Below are 20,006 nucleotides of genomic sequence, written 5' to 3'. Positions count from 1 at the left end.
AATATGTGGTGGGCTCCACCCAATGTAACTGTCGATGGTTTTGAAACAATAGCTACACATTTGACTGCATTGTCAAAGACATTAAGTAATCACAAAACTATTGAACGTGATCAGGATACAATGAAACGTTTAATCATTGGCTTGAATATACATTGACTATATTAAAGTTTCCAAGTTTACTGGACACCTTTAAAAGGGACACTTCAGCATTTTGGTAACGAGGCCCTTTAGCTACTTGCCATGAGTCAATTAAAACTTTGATCCGTTAGCGCGATGACTGGAAGTCTATGGTTATCTACTAGCAACTTCAAGTCATTACACCAACGCTAGTTGGCGTTAAGCTCACGAAACGACCAACTTCCTCCACACTGGACAGACAATGGTATCAAGTGAATCGGACTCTGGGGGAGTAGATCTAGGGCCTCATTGCTGAAATATCCCTTTAGTGAAGTGCAATTGAGTTCAGGTGCCCATGAACTGAGAACAATAAGAGGTACGTCTGTGCAAATCATACAATTTGCATTAAACTATAAACAGAACCAACCAAAATAGCAAATACAATTTTAAAAAATGTAACCACTAATGATTAATATTTTCTTACAATTTGAAAGTCTACAAAAGGACCTGAACGCCAACATTCAGTCCTTTGTTGCACAGCCAGAATAGGTTCAAGTGTGGATGGTGTCAACCCTCTGCAAATGGAACCTCCAAGCATCTAAACAAGTTGGCATAGGAACTCTACTAGCTTGGAATACAAATAGCAATAGAAAAATGTCAGTCCAGCTCATGAAATAAGATTGTGAGATAATGGGATCGATAACAGCAGTTGCAAATCTGGGACGACATGACCAAATACACTGCTCTAGGCTCACTTGTACCTCTGGCAATATACAGGTATTACAAACTGCTGTAGTAAGTCAACGTCTTGAGCAACTCAACACATTTAAAATGACAGGACAGAAGTCATCAAAAACAAAACAGCTCTGGGGGAAAGCAGATGCACAACTACAATCTCTAGCTTTCCTTTATTATACAATCAAAGGCCACTGTTAAAGCATTTACAAATTAATTTTAACAAAATGTAGCATTAACAAAAATCTCTTCCAGTTGCATTTTATGGAAACTAGTGAAAAGTAATATTTTTACTGTAACATATACACATTAAATATGGTACATCGTAGTCCATGCAGTTGCGCACAGCCAGTTGTGTATCATGGTATGTTTTAATTTTAATATTTGAAGTGTGTGGGAAGTTGTGACATCAGCCACCAGTGCATTACAGTCCATGTTGAGAAGAGAGGCACTCCAGGCCTCAAAGAGAACTCAGCCAGACTTGAAGAGGAGGATGGCCACCTGCCCTAAGTAGAAGTAGATGAAATGCTTTGTCTCATGAGTGACGTAGCTGCCGAAGTTCCTTCCAACAATGCAATGCCATGTAGGGTTGTACTTCTTGTCAAATTCCTATAGGGATTTAAAAAGCAGGGCTTTAGTAATCAATGACTGCATGAGGAAGATAATGACCTGTTGGCATGCACATCTTGCAGCCTGGTCATCGTATTTAAACAGCTTGCACCATGGAAGACTTAGAATACATAGGTCAAAGACCTGACAACACAGTATTCACATCTTACCTTCTTTATGTAGGCTGCAATGTCCTTTTCTATATTGTACTTCTCCATGGCCTGGGTAGCACAGTCCACTGCATCCTGCTGCATGTCCTCAGACATGTCAGCATTCTTGATTACTGCCTTCCTGTCAGTCATGCCTGCAAACAAGGACAACAAAAAGAAACGAGTCTAAACTAACGTAATTACAGATACAAAATGACAAGTTTAGTGAGGTGATAAAGCCGGAATTCACAGGTAACACGTGCAGCTATGATTGGTTTACCCAGTCTTCACCGTACCGTGCGGTTTACGATGAAAATCAAAGGATAGGCCAATCAAGTGCAGATATGATACAATGTTGCAATCAACGCGGTTCTATCAGTGTTTCCGATTGTACTGTAATGTACTGGGATAATAGCTGGTCTAGATTTCGACACCAGATTACGTTGAGTGACTACGACCCTGTGCTGGTTAGGTACAATACGAATAGGTTGCGGAAGAAACTCGATACAGGTAGAATTAAAAACCACATAGCGACATTACATTTATACAATTAGGAATCTGTCCCCTGAAATGCACAATTCTAGTCTAGTTCAAACATCCAGATACATGAACTATTAGTTTAATTTCTACATATCATTCCTTTAAATGATGGATGATTTAACGGGTCCAAGGGTGATCGGATTCGTGCCAATAGCCTGCAGGTGGTAGTGATTGCGCATTAGTTCATTATTTCGATTTAAATTCACAATAGAAAGTAGGCTACCTGGTACGAGAAACTTCACTTCAATCAGACAACCTGAATCACCACCATCCATGCAAGTCAAGTGTGAGTGCGTGCAGGCTACTAAACATTGTCGCTCACCTTATATAGGAGATGCTGATACTATCCCCTTCGTAATCAGGTAATTCCCCTTAGTGGATATCAAGCTTTGCTTACTTGATGGATCGTGCTGCGACAAATTATTTTACAAGATTTACTCAAAGCAAATATGTGGGGAAACTGCCCTCATAAAATACCTCCCCCGCCCTACACAACTTACCCTGCCATTGGCTGAGCTGCCACCTCTTCTTGTGTTTTGAGCATTTTCTAGCAGCTCTTCTCTGCCAGCATCTTATTTCATCCCACAATGCATCGTTAACAATACATGGTGAGGTAAGTAGAGAAGGCCTCCTGGCAAACTCAGCTGTTAACCGAGTATTTATTATGCTCGATGTGTTAGTTTATTGATATCAGCACCAATGAATGTATGAGAGATATAAACGGATCATTTCATAAAAATATAATCCATGTTTTTACTGGATTTTATTGTCTATGTGAGATGTATATAAATATCTGCTTGGAATTACATTTCCTCACTACCGCATACAATTCTTAACAGGCTGTAATCACTTATTTCAGAGTTTATATTCAGTTATTTCTTGATTAAGCCTAGTCCTGGACTAAAACATACAGTAAATTATGAATCTCCATTGAAATAGTTTAGTCCAGGACTAAAATGAATCTGTGTCCGGGAAACCGCGTAGATGGTTTACTGTGGTTTTCAATTAGGTCTACAAATAAGCATGTATCTTCTCTTATTACATCATAGGGCCATGAAGATCAGCTTTAACATTCACTCAAAATAAAAAAACAGGTATGTCTTTTCAGGATTTTATTGAAAATGCTAAACTGAAAGAGTAAAGTAAATTTAAGTAATAAAGAGACTTTACTAAATATAATCCCCAACCATCCCACATTTTAATGCCTTATTTACCAGACTCCTTGCATCCTTTGATCCAACTTCCTGGTCCTCAGTTTCCTTTTCTTACTCCAAAAACGTAAATAATCCTTATCCTTTGACTCTGCGCATATTTACCGCTCAAAAATTGAAATAAACTGGGCCATTCAAAAAGTTGCATCTAGGATTCCTTAATTAGTTCAATTGATTTGATTCCTGGAAAATGGATCCCGTTCCAAGCATCCATCCTTGCCTATCCCTTCCCTAAACGCTCCTCTGATCCGTCTCCAAGGATTGGGATCCACTGAGCCACTCCTCCAATCAAAACCTTGAAATACCAGAAAAAAATCAGAGGGAAACCATTAGAATCATGTCTGATTTGGGCCCAGCCCACTTCTTATATTGTGCACTCATGACATGTCACTAATGATCAATTAAAAAAAATAAAGATGTCTGAGCACCAAAAGCATCAAATTCAGTTTAGATTTTTTTTAAATTCTCAATGTTTGAGCTGAAACAAGCCCAGAGCCCCTGTCTAATTAAACCAGCATCTAAGAAAAAATATAAAAGGGTTCCTATGTAACATTAAAGTTGAAAAGGTACACCTAAGGACATTAGTCCAGGCACAAAACCAAATACATGCACTGTTTATCAGTGCTTAAAAAGGTTGCCAAACAATAAGTAAATAAGTATATATGATATTGTGCTACATTCAAGAGACAATCATGCATCTTGAAGCAACCATTTTATCGATAGATGCAAATAATCAATACTAAAGCATACCATTGCCTCGACCTGACTCCTCCTAAGATGTCCTATCCTGATCAAACAAATGAAATGTGCTCCACAACTTTTATTCCAAATCACTCTTTAATCCTTATCTTCAGATGTCTAAAGGAAGACACAAGGGTAAAACAGTTTAGCAATAAACTCCCACCATTCCATGAATAAGTATCTCAATTTTCCAACACTTACAAAAACATTGATCTCATTAAAAAGAACCGGGTTTCAAGTGTTGCAAAAATTGAGGACAGACAATAGGTAAATCAAAATGAATTGAAAGGGATCAAAACAAAAGGACTAAAGTAGGGAGGGTCAGGGGAGGGAGGAAAGGTGATACACCTTCATACCAAGACCTTCCACTAGGACATCAGGAGATGCAATGCAAAAATTCAAATCTATAGTTGACTTCTGGAACAACTCAAAAGGGGTAAAAACAAGTAGAGAGGGGAACTGTTTACAGGGGATCCACCAAAAGGCAACAGAGTTTAGGAACGGGAGCGAGAGCGGCTATGGCGTGGAGAGTAGCGAGGAGATCCTCTGCCACCACGGGTACCACCACCGCGAGAGTTGCTGCGGCTGCGACTGGCTGCGCTGCGGCTCCTGCTTCGACTGCGGCTCCTGGAACGTGATCTTCCATAGCTCGGGCTGCGTGGACCATCTACTTTCACGCGAACGTAAGCGGTCTCTCCCTGGTAGACACACAAAAAGAACTGGACGTTGAAACGAAAAGCATTTCCACCTCAAACGGTTCCTTCCATTGCATCAAAACAAGCCTTCAGTTCTTGAAAGGCTGCACAAGTAGTCACTGGATTGAAAGTGGGGAGAGGTTGAGGGGAAAGATTCAAGTGTTATTAGTCACTTTAGTTATCTTTAACAAAAATAGAATCATATCCTTACAATCAAATCCATGAACCACCAATCAAACCTGAAAGCATACCTCGTGTGATCGGAATTTGGTGTTATCCAGCTTTCGAATGGCGTAGGTCATGTCTTCTTTGCGCACAAACTCCACAACCCCAGTTCCATCTCTGAAAACATCAGCATAACATACATCCCCAGCCTCACGCATGTGATCCTTGAGGTCCTGCCAGCTGCCACTCTGGGGAAGCCCTTTGGAGAGAAGAGCATATAAATTAGATATGTTTTACTCAGAGATCACTTTCAACACTTTGCTCAATGGTACAAACTTGCTCAATAGATCTGTGGCATAGCAGTATAATTCAGAATCTGCACAGAGAATAACCAGGCTGGTTCTACCCCACCAGAAACAATTAACTAATGTAGAAGACATGGATATGAATTAACTATCAATATTTAGCGGACCAAAAGATCCACTTCCGTCCTGTGAAAAAGCTACTAGCAAATCAGCCTCTGCCGAGTACCCAAAAACCGGATGTTCCAGCGACAGTCCATCTTAACTCCTCCTCCACATTCACTGGATTGGTTGAACAGTGCAGAAAAGGTCTGCCCAACAGTTTATTTTCCGTCTCGCCAAGACCAGAGGTGCGTTTAGTTCACTTCGACATTTGATACATTCTTGAACTAAGTTACGTTTGCTGGGTATGGAGAGTATATAAAAAAAGGGCAGTGGCCATGTTCACAGCGTTCCCCAACCCCTCCCAGTTTTTCAACTGGTCATACTGAATGCAGCCCAATATGTAGGGGACCTAGTTTCAGGCGATTACTTTACACCTGCTATGTTAACACAGGGAGTCCATTTGTTAGTGAAATACAGAAAACCACCAGCACAGTGTTGTTGAAATATTAAAGACTGGTAAGTTACCGTTTGCACAGTAGGTCAGGTCAACGTGGTGGCATGCAGTGCAACAAGTGACGTACAGTGGGGCAAAAAAGTATTTAGTCAGCCACCAATTGTACAAGTTCTCCCACTTTAAGATGAGATGCCTGTAATTTTCATCATAGGTACACTTCAACAATGACAGACAAAATTAAGGGGAAAAAACCCAGAAAATCACATTGTAGAATTTTTTATGAATTTATTTGCAAATTATGGTGGAAAATAAGTATTTGGTCACCTACAAACAAGCAAGATTTCTGGCTCTCACAGACCTGTAACTTCTTTAAGAGGCTCCTCTGTCCTCCACTCGTTACCTGTATTAATGGCACCTGTTTGAACTTGTTATCAGTATAAAAGACACCTGTCCACAACCTCAAACAGTCACACTCCAAACTCCACTATGGCCAAGACCAAAGAGCGGTCAAAGGACACCAGAAACAAAATTGTAGACCTGCACCAGGCTGGGAAGACTGAATCTGCAATAGGTAAGCAGCTTGGCTTGAAGAAATCAACTGTGGGAGCAATTATTAGGAAATGGAAGACATACAAGACCCCTAATAATCTCCCTCGACCTGGGGATCCACGCAAGATCCCACCCCGTGGGATCAAAATGATCACAAGAACGGTGAGCAAAAATCCCAGTATCACACGGGGGGGGGGACCTAGTGAATGACCTGCAGAGAGTTGGGACCAAAGTAACAAAGCCGACCATCAGTAACACACTACGCCGCCAGGGACTCAAATCCTGCAGTGCCAGTCGTGTCCCCCTGCTTAAGCCAATACATGTCCAGGCCCGTCTGAAGTTTGCTAGAGAGCATTTGGATGATCCAGAAGAAGATTGAGAGAATGTCATATGGTCAGATGAAACCAAAATATAACTTTTTTGTAAACTCAACTCGTCGTGTTTGGAGGACAAAGAATGCTAAGTCGCATCCAAAGAACACCATACCTACTGTGAAGCATGGGGGTGGAAACATCATGCTTTGGGGCTGTTTTTCTGCAAAGGGACCAGGACGACTTATCCGTGTAAAGGAAATAATGAATGAGCCATGTATCGTGAGATTTTGAGTGAAAATCTCCTTCCATCAGCAAGGGCATTGAAGATGAAACGTGGCTGGGTCTTTCAGCATGACAATGATCCCAAACACACCGCCCGGGCAACAAAGGGGTGGCTTCATAAGAAGCATTTCAAGGTCCTGGAGAGGCCTAGCCAGTCTCCAGATCTCAACCCCATAGAAAGTCTTTGGAGGGAGTTGAAAGTCCGTGTTGCCCAGCAACAGCCCCAAAACATCACTACTCTAGAGGAGATCTGCATGGAGGAATGGGCCAAAATACCAGCAACAGTGTGTGAAAACATTGTCAAACATTTCTGTAAGTCTTCACCTCTGTCATTGCCAACAAAAGGTATATAACAAAGTATTGATAAACTTTTGTTATTGACCAAATACTTATTTTCCACCATAATTTGCAAATAAATTCATTAAAAATCCTACAATGTGATTTTCTGGATATGTTTCCTCATTTAGTCTGTCATAGTTGAAGTGTACCTATGATAAATTACAGGCCTCATCTTTTTAAGTGGGAGAACTTTCACAATTGGTGGCTGACTAAATACTTTTTTGCCCCACTGTATATCAACTAGAGGTTGACCGATTAATCGGCATGCCGATTAATTTGGACCGATTTCAAATGTGCATAACAATTGGTAACCGGCATTTTTGGATGCCGATTATATTGCAATCCACAAGGAGACTTCATGGGAGGCTGACCAACTGTTACGCGAGTGCAGCAAGGAATAAGTTTAATGCTAGCTAGCTACTTATCTTATAAAAAACATAATCACTAGTTAACTACACATGGTTGATGATATTACTAGTTTAAAACTAGCTTGTCCTGCGTTGCATACAATCAATGCGGTGCCTGTTATTAACCTCTTGAAGCTAGGGGCACTATTTTTATGTTTGGAAAAATAACGTTCCCAAAGTAAACAGCCTATTTCTCAGGACCAGATGCTAGAATAGGCATATAATTGACAGATTATGATAGAAAACGCTAATGTTTCCAAAACTGCCAAAATATCGTCTGTGAGTATAACAGAACTGATATTGCAGGCAGAAACCTGAGAAAAACACGGAGGATTGATTATAAAAAACATTTGACATGTTTGTGGACATTATAGATATAATTTGGAATTTGTGTCTGCGTTGTTGTGACTGCTCTTTCCGGTGGATTCCTGGGCATAATGCACCAAACTAACGGAGGTATTTGGACATAAAAAATATCTTTATGGAACAAAAGGAACATTTGTCTAACTGGGAGTCTCGTGAGTGAAAACATCCGAAGATCAAAGGTAAACGATTAATTTGATTGCTTTTCTGATTTGTGACCAAGTTGCCTGATGCTACACAAACGCTTGTATTGCTTTCGCTGTAAAGCATAATTTCAAAATCTGAGACAACGGGTGGATTAACAAAAGGCTAAACTGTGTTTTGCAATATTGCACTTGTGATTTCATGAATATTTTCTAGTAATATTATTTGACTGTGGTGCTATGCTGTGGGACAGCATTTTTTATGAAACCTGTGAAATTGGTATTCATATTCCTCACTCTACCAGAGTAAGATCGACGTGACATTGTATTGCAAACGAGTACGGGAAAGTACTGAGGGCGTTTCACGGTCATCAGACGTCCTTGGGCGGAAGTAAAGGTACGTCTTTCCTTCCCCTCCTATGTTCCAGAATGCCCTGACTAGAAGTAAATCTGGGACACTCAAATTAGTGTGTTACATTTGGTACTCAAAGATTGGTAGCCATTTAGCAGACGCTTTTATCCAAAGTTACAGTCATGTGTGCATACATTCTACGTATGGGTGGTCCCGGGGATTGAACCCACTTCCCTGGCGTTACAAGCGCCATGCTCTACCAACTGAGCTACAGGATGGGTTTAATGGGTTTAACATGCTATACTGTCATTTTCTTCTGTACACAATAATTAGCATATTAAGTAGCTAATTTGCATGAAGTCAAAAGTAAATTGTTACATACGCTGTGCACGAAGATTTGTTCATATGACAACCCTACTGTAAAACTATTAGTCTTAAGTTATTGTAATTATGTATTCCATACTGCCTCATTTGCATAATATCAGTTTATTTGTATCTACTCTGTTCTACATCAGCCCAGAAAATGTCATTAGAATATGACAACCCTATCTTGAGGTATTGGACAGAGCGTGTTGAAATCAAGTCTCCAGACAGATGATTCTGTGCCATCATTGACCAGGGGCGACCCTTTTCGATCACTTGAAAATGAGACCTCAGCAACGGTAAGTCTCCAACCTAGTTACACAACTCACCTGAGACAATGACCCTGTACTCGGAGCGTCTGGATGGCGGCCCGTATCTGCCTCTAGGGGCGCCACCAACCCCCCCACCACCACCACCACCACCACCAAAACCGCCTCTCCCCCCACCCCTGCCGCTCCGAGGGAATTCAACTCGCAGCCGATAACCGTCGTAGTCATAGCCGTCTCGTCCGTACACTGCATCGTCGGCATCCCTGAAAAAGTGATAGAAAATATTAGTTAAACAATCGTCCACACAGCACCCTGTGGCGTAACTCATTAGCCGGCTAAACTCATCAATTTACTTTAACTCGTGGCGTTTAGTTGGCTAGCCACAAACAAAAGACAACTCCACAATGTGCCACTGCAGAAAGAGACGAAACCAGCGGTCAAGCCAATTAACGTTACATTCTTAAAACGAAAATGGCTAGTTACTGTGCAAACTAAGTCGACGTTGCATGAGCATAGATATTCAAGTTACAGTATAGTAACGTTAGAGCAGTGAACGAGTTGCTAACAAGCTAGCTTTTAGCTACCTGGGATCTTCAAATTCGATAAAGGCAAAGGGAGGTCCTCCTCTCCGATTTTTCAAGTCGATGTCGCGAATCGCTCCGTATTTGTAAAACACGTCCTCGACATCTTTGGTGCGAATATCAGGGGGTAGATTTCCAACGTAAATACGACAATCGTTATTTCCTGCAGGGCCTCGCACGACGCCTCCCGACATAGTAGCTAACGTTAGCTCGTTTATTTTAGCGTTACGTTTAAATAAAAAGCGAGTTCTCAAAACGGTATTCAAGTAGATCACAACCGATTAGAAAACCATATGAGTATAGTGCATAAACACGAAATAAGGTATCAATCGCGCTTAAAGCTGTCTACTAGCTAGCTACACTTCTCCAGGTGCAGAACCGCGCTTCTTCGCGAGGGCATTCATGAATACCGGAAATGTGCCCAGTAGAGAACTCTCGAAATGCCTACCTCCGCCAAACAAAATAGTCCACAGGGTTCATCTGTAAAAGAGACCTGGGTGTCAGTATGCCTCCCTGATAGAATAAATGTTAAATCAATAAACACAGGATGTGGGGTATTGGTATAATTACGCGAATAATTTCAGCTAAGAAGGTTTTCAGGTGAGCAGATTGTTATTGTTTAGCCATTATCGCCTTGCAATTTTAAATCGTCATAATTTATCAATTGTCTTTATGAGTAGTGGCCAGCCACCTATTATTATAGGCTGGCCTACACCAATAATATTGCATTTACAAAGTATATACACACATACATTGTTTATGAATGAGGACCTTCTTGGACCTCAAGAAGAATGAGGACCTTCCTAATGTTTCACGCTTGGTCCCGACCCTTTCAACGAGTGTTTGTGAACTCAGTGCGGTGCACTTAATTTTCTGTGCAGTGTGAACACTCCAAAGGAACTCAGACCCATCAAAGGCCCCAAAAGCGAAACGAACTGAGCGTTCGCTTGAATTCCGCGATCGGGTTCCAATTTTAGGGGGGCAATGTGAACGCAAAGCTCAGGTTCGTTTGTCATTATTCCCGCACCACACACTAGGCTACTGCAACAGTTTCCCTTGCCCTAAACACTCACATTGGTGCCACAAGAGAGAAGATGTTGAATGTGTGGAGTTTTTAGTTCATATTATTTGTTTGCAATATTTTATCTACAGGCTAAGATAGCTTAATCAACTGTTTATTGATTGGGGGGGGTTGAATAGTGTGAGAAGACAATCTATTTGGTGAGAATCACAACGTTGGGTACATAATCCATTTTTTTCACCTTTATTTAACCAGGTAGGCTAGTTGAGAACACGTTCTCATTTACAACCGTGACCTGGCCAATATAAAGCAAAGCAGTGTGACACAGACAACACACATAGAGTAAACAATAAACAAGTCAATGACACAGTAGAAAAAAAAGAAAAGTCTATATACAGTATTCTAGCTCTTAAAGGCGCAGTAGCCTACATTGGGTGTACAATTTTCAATTACAGCATTATTTATTCTGCAGTTATTCGGTTGCTATTTATTCTGTTAGCAATTAAATGTACATGTTAATAGTTTATTCTGATTACAACTATTGTCTGATATTTTAATTAAATGCAATCTATTAGCTTCCAAAATGTAAGAAGGTATATCTAGCTGTCCGATAACACATTCTGATTGAATGGCTTGTCCTGCACTTTGTAAAAACCCAGAGTTCATGTTGGAAAAAGATTTTGGTTCCTTTCTAAACATAATGTGAATGCAAAGAGGACTCAGTCCACAAAATAGGTGAAGTGAACAGGCAAATAGTTTAGTCCTCATTCAGAGGCAAGGGCAGTGTGAATACAAAAATAAATGAGTTCTTTAGCTTTTTTTTGTTCACCCTAAAGAGGACTGAGATGCGTTCTTTTTAAAGAGGACTATGTGAAAACACCCTAATATATCATCGTCAACTACTCTTAAGCCAGTAGATGGTGCCATGGACCATGGTATGGGAAAGCAAATCAGATGACAAGCTACAAGTAGCCTACTAGTTTATGGGTGAGGATACATTAACTAAGAATTCTGTTAAAATCAAGAACCGTATAACATTATCAGAGTTTAACTACTGTAGAAAATAATGTACAAATCATGCAATGTGTAGGTAGGCCTACTCTTTGGTGCAGTTAAATATATATATATTTGTGAGTAGGCCTAGTCTTCATGGACAGACTATGGAGCATGAGCATCTGACCAAATTATGGGATATTTTAATTCTGGTTTAACCAAGATTAATTTGAGAAATAAAACCAGAATTACCAGATTGTTTCAACTCAACACAATTTATTGTCATTACTTTTGCACTACAGTATTTTATAATCAGTTGCATAGAGAACAATACTTAGCTAAGTCACAAAAACAACATTTTTCCAACAACACTATTTACTGTAAGTCCAGCTGTCCATTAGTTCACCCAAAACCACGTCTTTGGAACTTTCTGCCTCTAAGCAAGAACACACACACAATTTCTACAAAATAGTATCTTCACACAGCTATTTTGTTTAGACACACATATCCAGATTGTAGACAGCACATGCCTGCGATTGGCCATTGGTATAGCAGTGACAGTAGACGATGCTATTGGTTAGCCAAAGCTGTAATGTGAGGCATCACTGGCTCTTCAGTATGCATGATTGGCCACATAGATCTGGTCAGATTCACTGTCCCCGCCACCAGTGTACTTCCCCTGACAGGCCAAGCCATTCACCTGATAGTGAGAGAAAGGGGATGGGGGGGTATGAGGGGCAAACACACAAACACTGTTAGGGGTGAAACTCACTTCATGTCAGCTGAATACATAGATCACTTCCTCAGATGACCGTTCCACACGGAAAATGGTGAAATGCAAAAATATATATGTTCCTCAACAACACTAAGTGCTAAAAGATGAAAGCCAGGTTGATCATGAGGCTGTAAACAAAGTGATGTACATGCCTCTGCTCTCTTGATAAACTGCTCAGTGGCAGCACTCTCATTCTCTTTATGTCCACGCCAGGTTTTGAGTGCGGAGACCTGAAGGGCTCGGCCGTACGAGAAGGTGAGGGCCCAGGGCTTCACCAGGGAGCAGTTGTTGATGGCATTCAGGTGGACAGAGGCCTCCTCTTCACTCTGACCCCCGGAAAGGAACGTTACTCCTGCACAGAAAATAAATAGAAATCGCTGTGAGTGAACAGTTAATGGATTTCTATCAGCACCATAAGTGCTTTACAAACTGCCAATAAATGAATATGTTCATAATGCCAAATCACTGACATGGGTATTGCATGTACTCTCTTTCTGAGCTTCATTGAAAGTGAGAGGCAATATAACTGGTCAATGGCCTATGACCTTACCCGTGACAGCAGGAGGGACGGTGCGGCGCAAGGCTGTAACCGTTGCCATGGCGACCTCCTCTGCACTGTATTTGGTGGGGCAGCTGTGGCCAGGAGTGGCCATATTGGGCTTGAGCAGAGTGCCCTCCAGGTACACATGATGGTCAGACATGGCCTTGTACAATGCAGCTAGCACCTGCACAACACAGGGGAACACATGGAACATAATAAACTGGCAATGTTAGAAATACATTTACATACTAACAGGTTAAGAGTTGGGGTACGGTCCCACCTTCTCTGTGACATACTGACAACGCCTCAGATCATGATCTCCATCAGACAAAATCTCTGGTTCCACAATAGGCACAATCCCATGCTGGGTGAAAGAAAAATGACACAATCCGCATGATTAGAAGGCGTTGCTGATGTTACCTAAAATTATGATATTTCATCATTCCTGATATTGTGCCTTTAAACTGCATTTGTGGAGTCCTTACCTGCTGGCAAATGCTTGAATATCGAGCCAGGACATTTGCATTCTCTTCAATGGACAGTTTAGAGGGGGTGGTCTCACTGATCTTGAACACACAGCGCCACTTAGCAAAGTTTGCCCCATCCTTCTTATACTGAACACAGCGTTCTGAGAGCCCATCCAGTCCTATAGGATGAAAAAGAAATTAAGAAGGCTGGTAAGGATTGGGATTCACCAATGAGTGGCAGACTACATTTTGTAACTGTCAAATTCAGATAGTTATGATGATCAGATTGACTAGAACCCAAGGGGTCTTAGCCCTACCCTGAGTGGTAGATTCTCCATTGGTTCCTGCCAAGGGGACAACACCCTTGTCAACCTGAAGAAAAAGATAAAGCAGATCAAAAATAAGAATCCCTCCCCTTCACACTGATCTTCTCCATGTCTTAAAGCCAGCTTATTTTCATCCAGATGGTGTTGATATTAATAGCAGCCATTCTACCCATAGCACTGCACCATCTACCCCATCAGGGGTAGAACTCCTGATCCGAGTGGATCTGTGCTACCTTTTGGCCTCCGTAATGTTGAAACCTGTTCCCTTCCTGGAACTGTCTATTGGAGCATATCAAGTAGCCTTATGTTCTAAATTCTCATTCCTTCCCTCGATAATGTTATATACAGTAGAAGTAGGTTCGAGAGGTATTCTTGCCCAAGCTAAAGACCAGAGACGTAAAACATACTTCAGATATCACCATTGGCCCCTTCGACCGCTTTGCTCGTACAGTACCTTGATTCCCACAGTGATGCCCCTGTCCTTGATCATCTTGACAAAGGGCGTGCCATCATCAGCGTGCTGGTACAGCGTCTCATGGAAGAAGATGACTCCTCCGATGCAGCTGTTGATGCGGTCGTCAGCCCTGAAGAGGATCTGGCGGTACTGCCGGCGGTTCTCCTCAGTGTTCTCAACCCCTATCTGGTTAAGGCGCTTTGCCATGCTGCCTGTTTTCAGGAACATTAGAAACAAACATGTTCACACTCTGGCAAACCTACATTTATAAAAACGGAATAATCTATTGGATACCATCCTGTACCACTGCTTTGTAGAGGGTTCTGGCAAGCATCACTGGAAATGAACTTTGTCTGATTTCTTGAAAGTAGGTCCCACTGTTATTGTTAATACCATACATTAATGTAGATTGTTACGTAATCATTTTCATTCCAACTGTTTTCCAGTGCAGAGAGAACATACTGAGCTCCCTACTAACCAACAGACTCATCAGCAGCCAGGATGCCCTTCCCTGGAGTGACGATACGAAGGGCAATCTCCTGGAGCTCCTGCTTCTGACCACTGGAGAGGGCTGGGAATTGGTGCGTCATCCTGAGAGATGGTCGATCACACAACCTGCATAGGGATATCAGATTGCGCACATATTTTCTGGTTTATATTGATCAATATTCACTCAGGGAAATATTTAGCTAGAGAAATACATCAACAGTAAGGTCATATCTCTCCCGTCCTTTCAAATCCCAGGGATTTTGGCAAAGTGGCTGACCTTGTTGGCATATTGTCAACTGGGATTAGGAATGTGTGGACCTCTGTGCTGACTAAGCAGACCACCAAACAAGGGGCCATGCAACTCTTTATGTCCGGAAGAATTTACATTTTCTCTGTTGGGGTCTCATAAACAACCAAAAATAGCTATTTAATAAGAAAAAGTCAAGGACTACACAGGCTGTATCACAACCGACCGTGATTAGGAGTCCCATAGGGCGGTGCACAATTGGCCCAGCATCATCCGGGTTTGGCCGATATTGTAAACAAGAATTTGTTTTTAAACTGACTTGCCTAGTTAAATAAAAAATTGAAAATATAAGAATGACTTGATGCCAATGATGACAACCAAAGGAGAAATCTGTCCAGCATCTTTGTCCGAAATAGATACCAACACATTTCCCTCATCGATTATTGCTTACTTGTTCTCTTCAAGCATTATCATTCCCCCAAAATGTATTCCTCTCAACTCCCTCTCTCTTTCCCACACTCTAAAGTACAGCTAAGAGGCACAGTCAGAGCTGAAATATACAACTTTCTCAGCCAACAACTCAGTAATCCAGACAACCTTCGGCATCTGGTCACTGTTGAGGTGGGCGCTACTGACAAATATCCCAGGAGGTACAAGAAAGGTGAGGGAATTTTGTCAGTCTAAACCAGAGCTTTTTCAGATATATTACCCTGGTTCTGTGTAGCTGTAATAGCAATATCAAATTGGCAAGTGAAATAAAAAATGATGATGTAGTAATACATGTGGCGGCAGGGTAGCCTAGTGTTTAGAGCGTTGGACTTGTAACCGGAAGGTTGCAAGTTCAAACCCCCGAGCTGACAAGGTACAAATCTGTCGTTCTGCCCCTGAACAGGCAGTTAACCCACTGTTCCTAGGCTGTCATTGAAAATAAGAATTTGTTCTTAACTGACTTGCCTAGTTAAATAAAATACAGTTGAAGTCAGAAGTTTACATTCACTTGGAGTCAAGTGAAACTCATTTTTCAACCACTCCACAAGTTTCTTGTTAACAAACTGTAGTTTTGGCAAGTCAGTTAGGACATCTACTTTGTGCATGACACAAGTAATGTTTCCAACAATTGTTTACAGACAGATTATTTCACTTATAATTCACTGTATCACAATTCCAGTGGGTCAGAAGTTTACATACACTAAGTTGACTGTGCCTTTAAACAGCTTGGAAAATTCCAGAAAATGATGTCATGGCTTTAGAAGCTTCTGATAGGCTAATTGACATAATTTGAGTCAATTGGAGGTGTACCTGTGGATGTATTTCAAGGCCTACCTTCAAACTCAGTGCCTCCTTGCTTGACATAATGGGAAAATCCAAAGAAAACAGCCAAAAAATTGTAGACCTCCACAAGTCTGGTTCATCCTTGGGAGCAATTTCCAAACACCTGACGGTACCACGTTCATCTGTACAAACAATAGTACGCAAGTTTTAAACACCATGGGACCACACAGCCGTCATACCCCTCAGGAAGGAGACGCGTTCTGTCTCCTAGATATGAATGTACTTTGGTGCAAAAAGTGCAAATCAACCAGAACAACAGCAAAGGACCTTGTGAAGATGCTGGAGGAAATGGGTACAAAAGTATCTATATCCACAGTAAAACGAGTCCTATATCGACATAACCTGAGAGGCCGCTCAGCAAGGAAGAAACCAATTCTCCAACACCGCCATAAAAAGCCAGACTACGGTTTGCAACTGCATATGGGGACAAAGATCATACTTTTTGTAGCAATGTCCTCTGGTCTGATGAAACAAAAATATAACTGCTTGGCCATAATGACCATTGTTATGTTTGGAGGAAAAAGCCAAAGAACACCATCCAACTGTGAAGCATGGGGTGGCAGCATCATGTTGTGGGGGTGCTTTGCTGCAGGAGGGACTGGTGCACTTCACAAAATAGATGGCAGCATGAGGAAGGAAAATGATGTGACTATATTGAAGAAACGTCTTAAGACATCAGTCAGGAAGTTAAAGCTTGGTCGCAAATGGGTCTTCCAGGTGGACATTGGCCAATAGCATACTTCAAAAGTTGTGGAAAAATGGCTTAAGGACAATAAAGTCAAGGTATTGGAGTGGCCATCACAAAGCCCTGACCTCAATACTATAGAAAATTTGTGGGCAGAACTGAAAAAGCTCTTGTGAGCAAGAATGCCTACAAACCTGACTCCGTTACACCAGATTTGTCAGGAGGAATGGGCCAAAATTCACCAAACTTATTGTGGAAGGCTACACAAAATGTTTGATCCAAGTACAACAATTGAAAGGCAATGCTACCAAAAATTAATTGAGTGTATGTAAACTTCTGACCCACTGGGAATGTGAAATAAATAAAAGCTGAAATAAATCATTCTCTCTACTGTTATTCTGACATTTAGCATTCTTAAAATTAAGTAGTGATCCTAACTGACCTAAGACAGGACATGTTTACTCTGATTAAATGTCAGGAATTGTGAAAAACTGAGTTTAAATGTATTTGGATAAGGTGTATGTACATTTCCGAATTCAACTGTATCATTCACATAGAGGCTATATATTTCTACTGTATGAGTACTGTTTATTGAAAGCAGAAGGCCACTAATCACGCTTCCCACTTGCTGATGCAGCAGTGCTGACTGCAGGGATCTGTGGGGTAGTACAATGCACACATTTAAAAATGTTTACCTACCATGCATTGACCTATCATGTAACTCCAATCCACTCCTTTATATTGGTTTAGTTAATTAAAAACATCTTTAGTTTTCCAAATAAAACGTAAAAATCATTCATTTAATAGAATATCTGGGTCCCACTCATTACATATAGTTGAAAATGTCTAAATATCATATTATCTATCATGTTTACTAAAGCTTGCTGAAATGAAAAGTGAATGTCAAGAAAACTTGAGAACCTTACCTGATAGGATGCAAATTCAGAATTCACTTGTTCACTGGAGAAGTGATGGCCACTGTAATGTCTGACAGACTGCTGCTCCCTTGTATCCCACTCAATACCTCTAGGGCGGGGCTTAACGATGGGGTGGGGCTTATGGATGGATAATAAATAAATATGGACGAATGCATTCAACCAGAGGAGGCTGGTGGGAGGAGCTATAGGAGAACAGGTTCATTGTAATGGCTGGAATGGTATCAATGGAATGGACTCAAGCACATTGTCTCGATATGTTTGATGTGTTTGGTACCATTCCACTGATTCCATTACAGCCATTACAATGAGCTTGTCCTCCTACAGTTTCCTCCACCAGCCTCTGTATTCAACTAAAACTAATCCATCATTCCAAGTCATTACAATAATAACAATACACTTGTCTTGCAAGTTCAATCAATAATTAAGTGGATGAAACATTAAGCTAATTAATCATTCCAAACAACCGTTTTGTTTTTGTCTTAATTTTATATACATCGATGTTATATTTCATGAAGTCTGGCAACTTAAAACAGCACTATTGTGTACACCCAGGTTTATTACAGTATGTTGGCCCAATAACTTATTCTGAAGCTATAATAACCCTTCAGCGCAACCTCATTTAAGGGTTAAACCACAACCCCTTTGCTCACTAATTTCTGCTAATTAGTTAGAATCATAGACTTATGTAATTGGGTTGAACTATGCCATGGGCACATTTCTGAATCTCTTGGCAATTCCGACATCCCCTAAGACCCAGAGGGAAAGCTTAGTCTCAGAGCAATTCAAACACTCCTATGCATATCTGCATTATGCATTAGTAGGAAATCATGGGTATTAATAGGTTCAGAAATGGTGTTTCCAGTGTATATACAGTACATGACCGAATATAGAACTGGGACATAGATTAGAGGAAAATGGGGTCAGAATGTATTGTTTTTCTGTGAACAAGATATAACAATCAATGTTTGAGTACTTTACATAGGTTGATAGTCGAGATCAGGTTCATCACATGAAGATCAACAGTGATATGCTACGCTACATTGGCTTTATGATGGCATATTCAGTTGTTACATTTTCACTCAAAGTCGTTGGATAAAATATGTACATAATTCTACCAAGAATGACTTGTATTTGACAGTAAATACTTAATTCTCATCAAGTATTTGATCCTTTATTTGGGACGTTTATCTCCCTATGCCCCTGTTCTGTATAGAAGTGAGAAAATATGTTTTCCACTTTTCTAGGACATCTCACTTGTTCTTGTGATGTTTTGTCATTGATTATCATGTCTTGTCCCTGTGCTTCCCTTCTATTTGTTTCCCTCTGCTGGTCTTATTAGGTTCTTTCCCTCTCTCTCCCCCGCCCTCTCTCTCTCTCTATCGTTCCGTTCCTGCTCCCAGCTGTTCCTCATTCTCCTAACTAACTCATTTACTCTTTCACACCTGTCCCCTATTTTGCCCTCTGATTAGAGTCCCTATTTCTCCCTCTGTTTTCCGCTTCTGTCCTTGTCGGATCCTTGTTTGATGTTTGCTGTTCTGTGTCCTTGTTCCGCCCTGTCGTGTTTTTGCCTTCTTCAGATGCTGCGTGTGAGCAGGTGTCTATGTCAGCTACGGCCTGTGCCTTCCCGAAGCGACCTGCAGTCTGTGGTCGCGTCTCCAGTCGTTCCTCTCTACTGACGAGTGGATTTCAGTTTTCCTGTTTTGTATTTACCTAAGATAATATCCAGGATTATCGTTTTTGTTTAAGACTGGAATAAAGACTCTGTTTCTGTTAAAGTCGCTTTTGGGTCCTCATTCACCAGCATAACAGTTCTAGTTATTTTATGGGACTTCTCCATCCCTCTCTCTAAAATGAAGTCAGTGTGCTAGAGGTGTCCACCAATGTAAAGATGTGGGTCACTGGACTAATGCCACAGACATACTATACCAGACCTGTTTAAGACAAGGGCCTAAA

The 20,006-nt window shown here is 41.1% G+C and overlaps 3 protein-coding genes and 1 long non-coding RNA gene across 9 annotated transcripts; 1 reads left to right on the top strand and 3 right to left on the bottom strand.

Annotated features, from left to right (window-relative positions):
- Positions 1 to 110: 110 nt before the first annotated feature.
- LOC123992742 (dynein light chain 2, cytoplasmic) lies at positions 111 to 3,670 on the bottom strand. Of its 4 annotated transcripts, XM_046294213.1 has the most exons (4): positions 2,651 to 3,343; positions 2,473 to 2,560; positions 1,632 to 1,765; positions 111 to 1,461 (listed from the first exon to the last, which is right to left on the bottom strand). In XM_046294213.1, the coding sequence occupies exons 3-4, from the start codon at positions 1,761 to 1,763 to the stop codon at positions 1,324 to 1,326; spliced, it is 270 nt and encodes an 89-aa protein (XP_046150169.1). In that variant the 5' UTR covers positions 1,764 to 1,765; positions 2,473 to 2,560; positions 2,651 to 3,343; the 3' UTR covers positions 111 to 1,323. The 4 variants fall into 4 exon arrangements, with proteins under 4 accessions (XP_046150169.1, XP_046150170.1, XP_046150168.1 ...); XM_046294214.1 differs by lacking the exons at positions 2,473 to 2,560; positions 2,651 to 3,343 and adding an exon at positions 3,365 to 3,670; XM_046294212.1 differs by lacking the exon at positions 2,651 to 3,343 and having other exon boundaries at positions 2,473 to 2,635.
- A 514-nt stretch (positions 3,671 to 4,184) lies between these two features.
- Positions 4,185 to 10,208, bottom strand: LOC123992741 (serine/arginine-rich splicing factor 1B-like). Its single transcript, XM_046294210.1, has 4 exons — positions 9,789 to 10,208; positions 9,265 to 9,467; positions 5,049 to 5,221; positions 4,185 to 4,800 (listed from the first exon to the last, which is right to left on the bottom strand). The coding sequence occupies exons 1-4, from the start codon at positions 9,977 to 9,979 to the stop codon at positions 4,597 to 4,599; spliced, it is 771 nt and encodes a 256-aa protein (XP_046150166.1). The 5' UTR covers positions 9,980 to 10,208; the 3' UTR covers positions 4,185 to 4,596.
- Positions 9,823 to 19,451, top strand: LOC123992743. Of its 3 annotated transcripts, XR_006831304.1 has the most exons (5): positions 9,823 to 10,385; positions 12,788 to 12,953; positions 14,809 to 14,943; positions 15,625 to 15,759; positions 19,393 to 19,451. It is a non-coding gene; the product is annotated as an uncharacterized LOC123992743 (long non-coding RNA). The 3 variants fall into 3 exon arrangements; XR_006831303.1 differs by lacking the exon at positions 19,393 to 19,451 and having other exon boundaries at positions 9,827 to 10,385; positions 15,630 to 15,918; XR_006831302.1 differs by lacking the exon at positions 19,393 to 19,451 and having other exon boundaries at positions 9,827 to 10,385; positions 15,625 to 15,918.
- On the bottom strand, positions 12,059 to 18,132 carry LOC123992740 (fructose-bisphosphate aldolase C-like). The gene is made up of 9 exons (XM_046294209.1): positions 18,042 to 18,132; positions 14,841 to 14,977; positions 14,363 to 14,574; positions 13,900 to 13,954; positions 13,601 to 13,761; positions 13,396 to 13,479; positions 13,125 to 13,299; positions 12,727 to 12,926; positions 12,059 to 12,499 (listed from the first exon to the last, which is right to left on the bottom strand). The coding sequence occupies exons 2-9, from the start codon at positions 14,950 to 14,952 to the stop codon at positions 12,413 to 12,415; spliced, it is 1,086 nt and encodes a 361-aa protein (XP_046150165.1). The 5' UTR covers positions 14,953 to 14,977; positions 18,042 to 18,132; the 3' UTR covers positions 12,059 to 12,412.
- Positions 19,452 to 20,006: the final 555 nt, after the last annotated feature.

The sequence above is a fragment of the Oncorhynchus gorbuscha genome, linkage group LG13 (genome assembly GCF_021184085.1).
Source record: "Oncorhynchus gorbuscha isolate QuinsamMale2020 ecotype Even-year linkage group LG13, OgorEven_v1.0, whole genome shotgun sequence".
Taxonomy (NCBI): Eukaryota; Metazoa; Chordata; class Actinopteri; order Salmoniformes; family Salmonidae; genus Oncorhynchus; species Oncorhynchus gorbuscha.
The sequence above is the reverse complement of the archived record's forward strand: the minus strand, read 5'-3'. Positions and strand labels throughout refer to the sequence as shown.

What these genes read in the sequence shown, in the direction of transcription:
- LOC123992742 (XM_046294211.1), bottom strand. Translation starts at nt 2,425, where the DNA reads ATGGATGGTGGTGATTCAGGTTGTCTGATTGAAGTGAAGTTTCTCGTA. An exon ending in AGTGAAGTTTCTCGTACCAG is followed by an intron (nt 1,766 to 2,373) that starts GTAGCCTACTTT and finishes CCTTGTTTGCAG; the next exon opens with GCATGACTGACAGGAAGGCA. An exon ending in TTGCAGCCTACATAAAGAAG is followed by an intron (nt 1,462 to 1,631) that starts GTAAGATGTGAA and finishes AAATCCCTATAG; the next exon opens with GAATTTGACAAGAAGTACAA.
- LOC123992741 (XM_046294210.1), bottom strand. Translation starts at nt 9,979, where the DNA reads ATGTCGGGAGGCGTCGTGCGAGGCCCTGCAGGAAATAACGATTGTCGT. An exon ending in ATCGAATTTGAAGATCCCAG is followed by an intron (nt 9,468 to 9,788) that starts GTAGCTAAAAGC and finishes TCACTTTTTCAG; the next exon opens with GGATGCCGACGATGCAGTGT. An exon ending in CCAAATTCCGATCACACGAG is followed by an intron (nt 4,801 to 5,048) that starts GTATGCTTTCAG and finishes TGTGTCTACCAG; the next exon opens with GGAGAGACCGCTTACGTTCG.
- LOC123992740 (XM_046294209.1), bottom strand. Translation starts at nt 14,952, where the DNA reads ATGACGCACCAATTCCCAGCCCTCTCCAGTGGTCAGAAGCAGGAGCTC. An exon ending in GTCAGTATGTCACAGAGAAG is followed by an intron (nt 13,300 to 13,395) that starts GTGGGACCGTAC and finishes TGTGTTGTGCAG; the next exon opens with GTGCTAGCTGCATTGTACAA. An exon ending in AGTTTATCAAGAGAGCAGAG is followed by an intron (nt 12,500 to 12,726) that starts GCATGTACATCA and finishes TCTCACTATCAG; the next exon opens with GTGAATGGCTTGGCCTGTCA.